General features: G+C 54.1%; 1 protein-coding gene across 3 annotated transcripts in view; it reads left to right on the plus strand.

Annotated features, from left to right (window-relative positions):
• COL5A1 (collagen type V alpha 1 chain) overlaps positions 1-14059 on the plus strand; it is a 170484-nt gene that overhangs the window by 26548 nt on the left and 129877 nt on the right. For all 3 annotated transcript variants that reach the window (XM_053558724.1, XM_053558706.1, XM_053558715.1), the window contains exon 2: positions 9688-9855. In XM_053558724.1, the coding sequence (XP_053414699.1) occupies positions 9688-9855 (168 nt within the window). The remainder of the gene's footprint in view (positions 1-9687; positions 9856-14059) is intronic.

A 14059-nucleotide genomic window follows, 5' to 3' on the forward strand; every position in this document is an offset into this window, starting at 1 on the left:
GCTTTGGAATTTTTTTGTTAACAAAATTAGGCAAATTTTATGTGGACATATACTTACATGATTTTTAAGGAGATGTATTTGGAGAGTGCCCAGCAGACCTGTCCCTCCTCTGTTCTGCCAAAGGTCAGCCCTCCCAGAGGCAGCCCTGGACTTCTGAGTGTGTGTATTTATGTGATGTGTTTTCCGATTACGTCGGCATCTTTTATTTATTTTGACATGAGGGGGGTTGTGCCTTGTAAACGTTTCCACGACTTGCTATTTCCACTTAGTGGTGTGTCTTGGCCATTGCTCCATGTGGGGCCATCTGGGTCAATCCCTTCCTGTCCAGCCTCAGCAATGGGTTTCACGGATGCAACTTTGTTGATTGAAGCAGTTCCTGACCAATGAGCATTTACCTTGTTTCCAGTTCTGTGCTACTTAGAGCCAGTGTGGTGTCCTCTGAGGATTCAGTCCCCACAGGGGAAATGCCAGGTCCACACATGTGCATGTCCTAACTGAGGTGCTGCAGAACTGCCGCCTCCAGAGCTTGCTGCTGCCCCAGCATTCACCTTGGGTCCACGGAATGCTCATTTCTTTAATTTGTCCATTGGTTGATTTGCTCATTGATGTGTTGGTTTGTTCACTTGGTTTGTTTGTTTGTTTGCTTCTTCCTTTATTAGTGGGTTGGTTTGCTGATGCACTTGTTCATCTGTTGGTGTGTTCCATTGTTCCGTCACTTGTTCACTGGTTAGTTTGTTCATCCATTCATTGGTTGGTTCTTTTGCTCATTGTGTTCATTAGTGAGTTGTTTGCTCAGTTTCTTTGTTCATTGGTTAGTTAGTTGGTTGGTTGGTTCCTTTGCTCATTGGTTGGTTGGTTGGTTCCTTTGCTTATTAATTGGTTTGCTTATTATTGGTTGGTTGGTTCTTTTGTTCATTGGTTAGTTAGTTGTTTGCTCAGTTTCTTTGTTCATTGGTTAGTTAGTTGGTTGGTTGGTTCCTTTGCTCATTGGTTGGTTGGTTGGTTCCTTTGCTTATTAATTGGTTGGTTCCTTTGCTCATTGGTTGGTTGGTTCCTTTGCTCATTAGTTGGTTAGTTGGTTCCTTTGTTCATTGGTTGGTTAGTTGGTTGCCCAGTTCCTTTGTTCATTGGTTGGTTATTTAGTTGCTCATTTGATCATTGGTTGGTTAGTAGGTTGGTTGGTTCCTTTGCTCATTGGTTGGTTGGTTGGTTGGTTCCTTTGCTCATTGGTTGGTTAGTTGGTTCCTTTGTTCATTGGTTGGTTAGTTGGTTGGTTGGTTCCTTTGCTCATTGGTTGGTTGGTTGGTTCCTTTGCTCATTGGTTGGTTGGTTCCTTTGCTCATTGGTTGGTTAGTTGGTTCCTTTGTTCATTGGTTGGTTAGTTGGTTGCCCTGTTCCTTTGTTCATTGGTTGGTTATTTAGTTGCTCATTTGATCATTGGTTGGTTAGTAGGTTGGTTGGTTCCTTTGCTTATTAATTAGTTGGTTGGTTGGTTCCTTTGTTCATTGGTTGGTTAGTTGGTTCCTTTGCTCATTGGTTGGTTAGTTGGTTGCTCAGTTTCTTTGTCATTAGTTGGTTAGTTACTCATTTGCTCATTGGGTGGTTAGTTGGTTTGCTCATTCCTTCCTCTGCTCACTGATTGGTTTGTTTGCTTGCTGCTTCACCTGTTCACTGGTGATCATTCCTTCTTCTGCTCATCAGCCGGCTTCCTCATTCACTCCTTCCACCCTGTACTGTGCAGAGCATTTTCTCTGAGCTAAACTCTCTTCTCCCACTGTGGATTAAGGGCAAGGAGCTAACAGTCCTCAGTATAGCAGGTCCCTGGGAGCTCCTGCCAGTCCAGTGCTGGGGATCCTGACTGTAAGGGGGTTTTGGGGAGACACAGAGGAGGCAAGGACCAGAAGACCAAGGTTCATCATAATTTATGATGGGACTTCTCACTCTCCTTGAACTTTCTGGGGGGAGTCTGTTTTGCACGCTACTTCAGCTACTCAAAATAACTCTTGAGTGTGGGAAGGAGTCTGAGAGTACAGCCTTACCAGGCTGCTGATTTCAGCTGCCATTCACAGCTTTCTGGGAAAGGCAGGTCCTCTTGCTGTATCTGTTTCGCAGCAGGTAAAACTGAGGCCCAGGGCAGGGGAGCTGCTCTTAGATTTAGTGTCTGTCCTTGCACCTGTCCTGTTGAGCATTTCTCTGCAGGGTAAGATGTGTGTCATTGCCTTCTAAGTCCTGAAGACTCCCCCAGAACGGGCAGGAATCCCATGTGCCTCTGGTGGGGACAGGCTGTCTGGAAATGAGATCAGTGAGGTCTTTGTCCCTTACTCTGAAAAGACAGGAGGGTTCATTCAGAAATGGTGTGGACCTCTGACCCACCCAGTGTGCGGTGGGTGTTTAGTGGAACGTGGCCATGTGAGGGAGCACCTGTGCCCAGCTGAGCCGTGGTGATTGGCGCCACTTGTCCATTTCAAGAAGCCATCTGGGTCAGCCAAGCTGTGAGTATCTTATCTGGAGCTGGTGCTGCTCTGTAATTGTCTCATGCCCATTGCCTCCTTAGCATAGCTTCATGAGTACTTCTTGGGTGCCAGGCCTGGGTGAGGCCTGGGTGCAGAGATGGAAGGTGTAGACCTATCCTTACCCCTCCTCTCTGCCAGCCTGAGCATGAGGCAGTGGCAGCCACCCACCCTCTGGGGCCTCCTGGAAGCAGCTGGACCACACAGAGTCCACCTGAGCAAACACAGCTGACCCCAGCAGGGTGGAATCTGCCTGCTAGCGCGCCCCTGCCCCCCACTACCTCTTCTCCAGAATGAGGAGATGAGCTACATTTGAGGAGACTTGGTTAGCTCATGTGGCTCCCTCTCAAGCTTGCAGATTCGGCTTCTGGAGTGACAGGCTTCTGCTGGTAGGCCTGCTGATGCTCCGTCCTGTTCTACTTGCAGTCCTTTGAGAAATGACAGGGTTAGAGAAGCATACCTATTACTACAGATGGAGGGAAAGCAGTGGTGACCAACATAGGTGAGAAGATGCTGACTGGACACACCGGGAAGGGGGCACTTACCGCACTTGTTCAGGGTGGAATGTACCCTGGCCACTGCTGGTGCCCTCCCAGTTCTCAGCGTGGAATCTTAAGTTTGGTCCGCACTGCCTGGCTGCTGGAGCAGCGGGAGGCCATCACAGAGACAGCCTGGCTCTGCCGTCCCCGGGACAGTCCCTCTGCTGTCCAGTGGGTGCTGCCCCGCCAGGTGGGTGAATGGCCTGTGCTCAGAGCATTTTGTGTGGCCATAAAGTGTGCACTTCTGCCCTGTCAGTCCCCCTTGCGGACGTCCTTTGCCTGTCTGCACAGCCCATCTGCCCATGTGTCCTCAGCTTGGCACAGCTTACTTTCAGGTAGTAGTGTTTGTGCCTGCAGGGTGACCTTTCCCTCTGGGCTGTCGGCAGTTGGACTGTTGGAGCCTGCAGTTCCAAGGTGGGGCAGGTGTGTGCACTTGCACTTTGGAGAGGGCACCTGGCTGGTGTGGGCTGTAGTGGAGGTGCCAGGTGTCCAGACGCCCCTGCGCAGCTGTGGCCTGGGGAGCACCTTTCAGAGTAGCCCCCAGGATGAGGTGGCTAGGGAATTGCCTTCCACTACAGCCCCTCCAGAGTTCACTTGGGACCCCAACAGAAGGCAGGATCTTGGGCCACTTACCTGACCCCTGCCAGTCTGAGACTCCTTATCTATAGGCACAGGGGCTGACCTTGCTGGCTGTCCTGATGAATAAGAGAGGCCAGGTGTTTGGGCACAAGCCCAGGGCATGAAAGCACATGGGGGTGGTGGTGGGGTTTCAGGGCCTTGGCTGCCTCTGTCCTGGGGTATGTGGGGAGCAGAGGGTGCTCAAGGCCTTAGCCAGCCCCCACTATGGGCTTATTTGAGTGGCCTCCAGTCCCTGTGTGTGCTGCCCTGATGTGGAATTGCCTGCATCCCTGGTGGGCACCTCCCTCCTCCACCTGGTGCTCTCTGGTGGTCTTGCAGACATAGCCTGTTTGCATGCTGGCTGCTCTCACCTCAGAGCTAATGTCCACTCCTGCAACAAGTTATAGGCACCCCATTTCCCTCCATGTTGGACTGCCTAGGACGACAGCCCTCATGGTCCCATAGGATTCTCACCTTCCAGGGCAGAGAGAGGTGCAGCACAAACCAAATACAGCTAGATTTGCCAGGAAGAAAAGGCTGCCCAGGTCATGGAACTGGGGGGCTGGGAGTGTGTGCGGTTGTACCTGGGTGGCCCCTGAAACAGCTGCTTTTTTTAAAGCAGAGCCTGCTGGGGGCTGGGGGGCTCCAGGCCTGGGAGGAGGAGTAGGGGTCAGGTGGTTGGTGCTCCCGTACCGGTAGGTGGGGTGTGGGGTCTGGGCAGGATCTGTGTAAGATCCCAGCGGATAAGATGTGCCGTCATTGGCACTCTGACAGGGCCACATGGCCTCTGCCCTCTGTTGTCCCAGATGCCTTTTTGGCTTTAGGTTCTCACCGATTCTCGTCATTCTGAGCCTCCCCTTCACTGCTAATCTCTGTTAAAACAATACCATGATGGTCTAGCTACAAGCCTGTTTAAGTCATTCTTAGTTTTTTGTCTCTGGGCCTCCTTATCTGGTCACAGAGATGCGGTCCCTGGGGCCACAGCCCTGCAGCCCTTCCCTACTCCGGGCCCTGCTTTGTGGGGCTTCCTGGGGCCCTGGGGAAGATGGCAGGTGTTGTCTGGGGTCCAGTCTCAGGCTGAGCCAGTGCTGCCCACATGCTCCAGGCACCGGACTCCTGCCAGCCCCTCCCCTGACGAAGCCTGTCCTTACCATGTGTCCCCTTTACAGGGAGTCTCAGGGATGGGACCCACTTTGCCCACAGCCATAAGCCAAGCCCATCCTGGGAAGGGAGCAGTGCCAGCCAGGTGGGCCTGTGGGTAACAGTCTAGTGGGGGAGACGGGAGCCCCACGAGGGCCTTACACATGAGCACAGGCAAGACACAAGCAGTGGTGGAGTTGGTGAGACATCCTCCTGGTAGCTATCTGGGTGGGCCCTGAACTCTTAGAAATGCAAGCAGTGAGCCAGGCTTGATGGGTGCACTCCCACCAGGGAAAGTCATTGGGGCAAAGATTGAAACAGCATCCCCGGCTAGCTCATAGGCTGTTCCCTTTCTTCATGGTGAGTCGGTCCCCATGAGGGCTTGGCTCAGGCTCTGATGGCTCTGGGATGGGGAGCCTGGCAGGTGGTTAGGGACATTTTAGCAAAGGCTGGCTGGGTGGAGACTTGGGGGCAGCAAGACCCTTTTAGCAAGGGTCTGCCTGAGACCCTCCACAACACATTGGCAAGGACATGGACTAGGGCCTGTGTTGTGGAGGGCAGAGCCAGGTTCCTGTGCAGCCCTGCCTGGCCTGTCCAGCTTCACACCACTGCTCTCTGCTGTGCCATGGACAAAGTCACCTGCTCCTTGCTTCCAAAGCAAGCACCAAGGAGGAGTGTCTGGACACCAGGTGGCAGCCAGGAGCTGATTTAAGTTCTTGCTGAAAGCAGCCATCTCCTCCCATCTGCTCCTGGAGGTGCTGGGTGCCCAAACAGACACCCTCCCTGGGTTCCAAGGAGGGAAGTGAACATTGCTGGACTGGGTGCAGTGACGCTGTCCCCAGTGTGCCCATCGTGGCAGCTGTGTGTGTCAGGCCTTGAGTAGAGCCCAGGGCCATGTCCTTGTACCTCACCGTCATCTCTGGTTCCTTGTGCTGAGTCACATTAACCTACTGGTGGTCCCAGCCAGGACTGTCTCTGTGCTGAGTGCTGCGGCCACTGGGTGGCATGGCTGGGTAGCAGGCCAGGCGTCTAGGGGTAGGCTCTGGCAGTAGAAGCAGCGGACTTCCGTGGGGGCTCACTGGGAGAGGGGGACGTCACCCTTGTGTGGGGAGGGACACATTGCCAGTGGGTGACATAGCCTCCCCTGTTTTGCCCTCCAGTTGAAAAATCTGTCTCTGGCCCCTCTGTCCTGATTTTCACCGTCCACCTCCCCATTTGCTCTCTGAATGATTGACTCATCCATCTGTCCATCCATTGATCCTTTCGCCCACCCACCTGCCAGTCCTTCCCTCCACCACTCCCCCTGTCCATGCTGAGCTCCTCCGTGCACTGGCAGAGTCAGGCCTGGGTCTGTTTCCAGGATCTTTTTGTTGCCTTCTATGGGTTGTGGCACCTAGGACTCAACTACATACTTCAGACTCTTTCTCGATCAGCTCCCATACCTGGCAACTGACATCACCTGTGCCCATTTCTCTGTGAGTCTGGGACTGTGACACCTAGTTATAACCTCATTAAATGATAGAGGTGGGCTGTTCATGATGGGGCTTTGCTCTCAGGTAGGCTTGCGCACACAGCCAGCTGTTTGGGGGAGAGGTTTGAATGCAGGGACCAGGCAGTACACAGGCTGTGTGACATCTGCCATAGCGGCCCCACCCACTGTCCACTCAGGACAGCCCTGCCACGGTGAGGGTGCCACCCTGACTGCATGGGGTCATGAGTCTCCAGGCCCTGGCAGGCAGGCCACCCAGACACCAGGACGGCCTGTGTGCTGCTGCCTCTCTCTCAGGTTCCAGCTCCAGGGGACTCTCACCCATTCACAGAATTGAATTTGCATCCCAAATCCTTGTTGCAAGGGCATCTGGGAGATGTAGTTTTTAGTTACCAGACTCTGTAGTGCAGAGGGTGCTGGTTGAGGGGCTGGGAAGGGGGGCTGAGGGGCCGAGGCAGGGCAGGGCACTTGCTGCGCCAGTCACGGTGGGGCTACCTGGCAGCACACAGCTTTTGTTTCATGGTGCTTTGGAGATGGCCTTGTTTGCATCAGTCAGGAGGCGCCTTTGGACACGCCCATGACCCTCACATTGCAGAGTGGGCAGCGCTGGGTGTGGACACCACACGGGCAATGCCATGTGTCTGCAGCGAGCACCTTGGATTAGCACAGTGAGTCCTGCAGGAACCACTCATGCATGTGGAGCCAAAGAGTGTGGATTGCACGCAGTGGGTGCCCGGTGACTTCTGAGGCTTCTTGGCCTTGACTCGCCAAGCTCTTCCCTAGCAGGATGTGATGCTGGCTTCAGACCCACACTCAGCTGCACCCAGTGGTACGTCTGGGCGGAGCTCCCATCCTGGGAGAGATGGGAGGGAACGTCTTGAGAAGCCCGTGCTGCCCACCTCCACTCAGGCCCTCCCCACACCTTTTTAAAAACTAGCATTTTTTTTTAGCTCTGGCACAGGAAATCCCTGGCCAGCAGGAGGGTGGCATTGGTCCGGGGAGAGGTCTGGTGGCCTTTTAAAACTTTGCAACCAAGGTCTGAGAACATACCCACAAAGCCTGCTGGAAAACAGCTCTGTGCCTTCAGCAATCGAGAAAACAGGCTGGATGCCTGTGAGTCTGGGAAGAATATCACGGGTGTGTTGTGATGTGAGTCCAGGAAGCCCCAGCTGGGATCTCTGATGTCCTCCCCTGGCCACCAGCAACCTTGGAACGGGTTTCACAGATGACCGGGGCTGGGCACTGTATCATCCCTGGCAGGTGTTCTGGCAGCTGGTGCAGTTTTCTCTTCCCACAGCCGAGTCCAGGCCTGGCCCTGCCTGCCCACACACTTCGCTGGGCACTGCTTCTGATGTTAAAGGCAAAGGCCCAGTGAGGGTTTAGGGGGCTTGCGGGGGGGGCACAGGTGCCTGGGAACTGACAGTGCTGGGTGGGCTGGGCCTTGGTGGCAGCGGAGAGGCCAGGAGGTAGAGATTCTGTAAATGAGAGGAAGCCAGCCAGGAAACCTGGTCCTCAGTGTCCTGGGTCCCTATGCAGTCCCCCTACCCTTGACATCCTCAGCCTTCTGTGTTTCTGGTTTCTTGATTAAATTGACAGGACTATAGTGAAGCCAAGTTGTAGAAGTGGAGGAGGGGCCCTCATGTCTCTGGGGTCTGGGTACTGTGGCACCTTCCAGGGAGACTTATGGGCTGGGGGTGCTTCCTGATGAAGTGCAGCTTTGATGCCCCCCCCCCACTCCTCCATCTCCTTCAGAGCCTGGCCCAGCTCCGTGTGCGTGTGGCCTGAACTATGCACCGTACCGTGTTGGGGGACAGGTCCTCAGACTGGGGGACTCTTGTTAGGGGTCTGCCTGGACAAGGGGTAGAGAGGCCTGGCTGTCTGGAGGACCCACCTGCCCTGGCTGCAGGGCTCCAGTTGCTCTGGCTGTCCTTTCTCACTCCAGCTCTCCTGCCCTCATAACAAAGAGTCTCAGGCATGTGAGAGGAGGCCAGTGAGTCTGTGAAACGAAAGTTAAGGAGAGCCAAGCTCCAGGGCAGGCCTGCCTAGGGCCCTGCTGCACCCAGGGTGGGCCCTCACCTTTTAGTAGCAGGAGTCGGAACCCAGCCCAAGTTGGCATGAGCATAAGAATGAACAAGTTTGTGTGGATGACTGTCTTCAGGCTCAGCTTGACCCAGCTGACCCAACCACATGGCAAAGTCTCTCTGCTCCCTGGGAGACAGCAGCCGACAGCTCCACGCTCTTAGTCTGTGTCTGGAGGCAGCCAGAGCAGGGAGGACCCCTCCTTCCCAAAGGAAAATGCTCCAGGATGAGCCCCACTGGCCTGCCCCGGTCACATCAGTCCTAAGGGACATCTGGGACAGGGTGGTGCTGTGCTGTGATTGGCTGCAGAAGGGTGTGTCCAACCCCTTCCACGCCCTCCTGCAGATACCAGCCATGGGCTCCTATGTGCCCCAGGGTGATGCCCCAGCTGTAGGCACACATGTTCTGTCACTGTGACCCCCAACTTTGAGTCCGTTTTTTCTGCCTGGACTCTCAGGGAGCCTTTTATTCATAGTAACAGGAGCTCAGCTTTCCAGGTGGAGCTGACTTGGTTTAGGGCAGGCATCTGGACCCTGAGAGTTGCAGCGGCTGCAGGTCTGGGGTCCTCATGGTATGGGAAGGAAGTGCTGGCAGATGGAGGCCAGTTTGCGTCTGGGGGACTCTTGGGCTCGCTTGCTTCAGGTGGTGGTGTGGGGTCAGCTTCTACCCTGCTCTGCCCCTGGATGGAGGAGACTCAGGAACCTTCTGGAAAGGAGGAGGGGCTGCTCCTGTTCTCTGCTCTGTGTTGTTTCGTGGGGCGGGTCTCCTGGGACATTTGCTGGAAGCTATTATGGGGACTTCACTTTAGTTGGACAGCAAGGGGCAAGATGTGCCAATGACCTTTGCTTTTGTTCTCTTGAGTGGTGGCTCAGCCACTCCCATTTTATCTAAGATGGTCCTGTCGGCAGGTGGTCTCCTGCTACCTTCTAGCTTCTGTGTGGAGCTGTGTCTTTACATGCGGATAAGAAGAGGCCTCTGGGGGCTGGGGCGGCCCAGCTTTTACCCACTGAGGGTTCAAGATGAGAGAGTGAGCAGGTGTGAACCAAAGCAGGCACAGTCATCGAGTGGCTGGGGCTGCTCCTGGCATGTGGCCCCTTGAGGGACAGGCATGGAACCCTTATCCAGGGCACGGTGCCCTGCCTCCCCAGCTCCTGGCTCTGTGCTGGGCCCAGTGTCTTCCGACCGTCAGAGACTGGTGGTGGTGCAGGGCTAGGAGGTGGTGAGGGGCTGGCTGTGGTCCTCCTGGCCCTCTGGGGTGCACCTGGAGCTCTTTCTTCCTCTCTGTGGCTAATCTACTCCTCTGTCATTTCAGCTCAGCCAGCAGATCTCCTGAAGGTTCTAGATTTTCACAACTTGCCTGATGGAATAACAAAGACAACAGGTTTTTGCCCGATGCGGAAATCCTCCAAAAGCCCGGACGTCGCTTACAGAGTCACCAAAGATGCACAGCTCAGCGCCCCCACCAAGCAGCTGTACCCTGGTAAGAGACATGGGTTTCTGTGCTGCTGTCCTGGGAAGCTCCTCGCAGAGCCCAGGTTGACATCCTTACAGAGAAAACGGTTCCAGGGGTGGGTGCATGAGCCCTCTGCACCTTCCTTTCTGGGCAGGTGTATCTGCAGCTGTAGATGAGCCATCAGGACTGCAAGTGTGAAGGAGGTGGCTGAGTCCTGGAGTTGAGGTTAAGAGCAGCTCAGGGCCATGGGAAAGGAAGCCCTTCCCGACAGAGGCCTAATTGGGGGGCAGTGACACTAACAGGCTCATGAATCAAACATTATGACTCTCGGGAAGAGAGCGTGAAGCTGATAATGAGAATCAATTGCCAATTACCACATCTCTGCTTGTAATTACACATCCGGGTGGAAAGCCACCTTAGCTGGCAAGATGCACTGTCCAGCTCATTCCTGTCCCTAGCCATGTGGCATGGTGTCCCCCTCCCCCAGAGTTAATTAAACCCTCCGGGCGTATCTGGACCTGTATAAATGAGCCCCTGATGGCTAACCTCCTCTCGCTGCTTCAGGACGCTGCTGGGGCTTGGCCTGAAATAGCTCCTTTTTCTGATTCCAGCGAGATGGGGACTAGGGGACCCTGGGAAGACAAATTCTCTTTATGAGATGTTTTATAATTATTAGAAGAGAGTGCACTATCTTTTTCAGGACTTGGATGTGACCACATCAAACCCAGAACCAGGGCAGTGTTTTAATGAGTCACGAGGTCTCTGTTAATCAGTCACCCCCTGGGTCCCTGAAGGCCGCCCTCTTACCTTGGCTGTGTGTTTGCGCCCTTGACCTCTTTGTGATGTGTGCTTATCCCCACCCATTTTCTCAGCCTTCCTTTGCAGACACTGTGACTTTTTGGAGTTTGTCTCTGAGAGAGAGTCAGGGTCAGTACTTTTCAAGAAAGTCATTTTGGGGAGATGAATCCACTCAGAGGTGCTGAGTGCCTGCCTCATAGCTCCACAGAGGTCTCTGTGGGTACCAGAGTCGCCCTGGGCTGCGGATACCCAGCCTGAGAATGTCTCAGTCATCAGGAAGGATGAACTTGTGCCACAAAGAACTACAGGGATTTGGTTTTTCATGTATCCACAGGAGTGTTTCTTAACCTGGGGACAATGTGTCTTTCAGAATCACCCACTGAACACTGACTTATGTTTTTGCCTGAAAGCCACAGGGAAAAAGCCCCAGGTATAGGGTTCTTGACCTAAAGACATTGGGCCTTCTGGGTCCAGGGAAAGGCTAGTGAGAGCTGATTGCTGAAGGCAGTGTGGACATTGAGCTTTAGCATAAATACCCCTTGGGTACACATTGCTATAGGGGCATACTGTGGAAATCAGGGACCCGACCCTTAGAGGGCGTCTTTAACCAGTTTGTTTAATTTTACCTTTGTAGCCTAATTCTGGGGCACTGGCACAGAAATTTTCTGGACTTTGAGCCTTCATATTCTCTTCCCTGCTGAATTATCCTGTGGCCAGAAACATCACAGGATCTCAGGAATACAGGGTTGTGTTGGAAAGCTAGGATGAATTGCTGAACAGTATGTTGGGAATTTTTTTTCAAGCTCTTGTTTTTTCTAAGTCCTCCAAAGTGTTTAGATTGCTCTTACAGGGCCCTCTAGTGATAACTAGCTTATATAGTACAGCAGGTCCATGTATATTGGCTGCCTCATTAAGGGCCAATAGCCTTGGAGGTTGCTTATTGAAGGAGAGATTTCTGCAGGCCCCCAAGTGTCGGGTTGGGAATGATGTTCAGGGCACATTGTTGAAGAATTGGGCAGTGTGACCTTTCTGGCTTCAGACCTGGGGCAACCACCGAGACTCTGTTTGTCTGAGCAAGCAGCCACAGACTGTGCTTTCTGCTTTATTCTCTTCTGCCCCAGCTAATGTGGAAGGCCCTGCTCAGAGTGTTTGAAAAGTGCTTAGCTTGTACAGTCAGACTGTTAAATGGCTGTTTCCAGGGGACCAGCACAGTCCCATAGCAGCCACCTTGGGTGGGACAGTCTAAGCCTTAGAGGGGCTGGGAGCTGAAACACCCTCTTCTTTGAGGAGCAGCTGGGCCCACCTTGACAGCTGCAGAGGGAGGGATGGTGTGGCCCAGGTGGCCTCAGTAAGGCCCAGGCTGTGGGGACCTGCGTAGGGAAAGCCCGAGCCCAGGTGGACTATTTCCGTGACAAGAAAGTCCCCAGTCCTTCCCTGAGCAGGCTGCCCAGATTCCCTGAAGATGCTGTGTGCCCCTCAGCAGGCCGAGTGGATCAGGGTCATGGGGTGCTCCACCTTTGTCAGGACACTGTCCCCTTCCTCCCAGTGCAAACCTGGCCCTACCCATCCCCATACCCAGCAGCTGTGTCGCCCTGCACTTGGGCAGGACAGAGACTAGGGTTCCAACCTTGCTTGGGAGCTTTTCTACTCTGGTTAGACCCCGTGACCTGGGCTCTGAGAGCCCTTGGGCTGGGGAGCTCAACCCCATACATGGATTTTCTTAATGGTTGGTTTTGTCTCCATTGTGTAAATGTCACTTTCAGAGGACAGGGACTATATGTATCTGTCCTTGACTGTGTCTCCTTAGAGCCTACCACAAAGGGGACCAATTAGTGCTTATTGATCACATCAGCAAATCACTGCTGGTTCAGGCATGGCAAGGGCATTATTAGGCTCCTACCTAATGATGCACCTAATGATGTCTTTGCCTTTGGGCCTCAGCCCAAGTGCAGGGGAAATGCTGAGCTCACCCCTCAGTTGTGCCTTTTCTCGGAGAAATGAAATATGAAGTATCTGGCAGGAGACCCGTTTCTCCCTGACCGTCCACAGTAGATTATGAAGCATGTCAGCGTCCTAGATTGTGTCACGGCTAACATGGGCCTTCTTACCATGACAGTAAATCCACTGTTATTTTGCCAGGAGAGAGATTTATGTTAAACATAATTTATACTTTTGAGTTTTATCTGAGCTGAGAAAATGTATCATGATAGTGATTTTAGAACTCCAGAGACAGCATTTTAATGAGCTTTGAGACCTGGAGGCTGGTGGTCCTCACAGAAGGTTGTGCTCCAGAGAAGGAGCTCTCTATTTTTCCTTCATTGTTGAGGACAGAGTGACTGTCTGGACGCAGTGTTCTCCTGGTGTTGGGGGTGGCCAGGGGACCCTCTGAAATGAAAGTGGTCCCTGCTGGGCCTGGGTGTAGACAGGGACCTCTGTGTGCCACCCTGGGCTCTGAATGCCCCTCACTCCAGGGACGTGTGGGGCCTCCAAGATCCTGCCACTGGCCTTGCGGGCTGGGTCTCCTCCTGGGGGTGTGCGTAGGGTGCCTTACGCTCCCCCACCACCGAGGGGTCCCTGCTGAGGCCGTCAGATTCCCCGTCCACGTCCCCACACTGGGAGGGACAGTGTGAAGCCCATGGCTGTGTGGCAGTGGTGACCTCAACACGTCTCTTCCCGGACGGCTTCCTGTCTGGAAGAGGAGGGCCGTCTGTACTGGCTCCTCTCTGAAATCTGTCTTTCCTAGATGGGTGCTCTGACATTGTCACCCAGCACTTGAATCTGTCCCCTGACCTGGGGTGGGGAAGCCCTGGGCCTCTGCGGAGTGGCACCTGAGTGGGTGGAGGAGATGCCCCAGGATGAGTTCTCAGCCCACCTTCTGCCTTCTCTCACAGCCTAGGGGGCTCACACAACACTCTGGGTTGGCCTCTGAGGGCCTGGGTGGACTTAATTATCTGGAGAGGCCCTGACCTCCGTCTTGACTGCCCCGGAGAGGTTTCACTGGCCTGTGTCCTCCAGAGGATGCAGAGGCCCTGGCAGGCAGTGTCGTCCTCCGCCCACTTAGGGAGTCTTAGGCTGTTGGGCATGGGGCCTCTGATGTCCCCTTCGCCCAAATGTGGCACCTGCAGCTCTGCTTCCGTGACCAGAGGCTGTGCCGTGGTCCATCAGCAGAGGGCACTCACGGACAGTGATGGATGCCACGCCAGCTCCGTGGCCTGGGGGCCCTCAGCCCAGGAAGGGGTGGCTATGGGAATGGACTCTTCAAGCCCTTGAGCCCTGGAGCATTGTTGAGAGTCAGGTGGCTCTGAGGCAGGTCCTTGCCCCTCCTTCAGCCTATCCATGTCCCTCTGCCACCCCACTGTGTATCCTTAGCCACACACTGTCAGGTGGTATGGGCTCCTGGCAGAATTGCAGATTGCACATGCCAGAGCCACTG

This window comes from Nycticebus coucang, chromosome 2 (assembly GCF_027406575.1).
Source record: "Nycticebus coucang isolate mNycCou1 chromosome 2, mNycCou1.pri, whole genome shotgun sequence".
In the NCBI taxonomy this organism is placed as follows: Eukaryota; Metazoa; Chordata; class Mammalia; order Primates; family Lorisidae; genus Nycticebus; species Nycticebus coucang.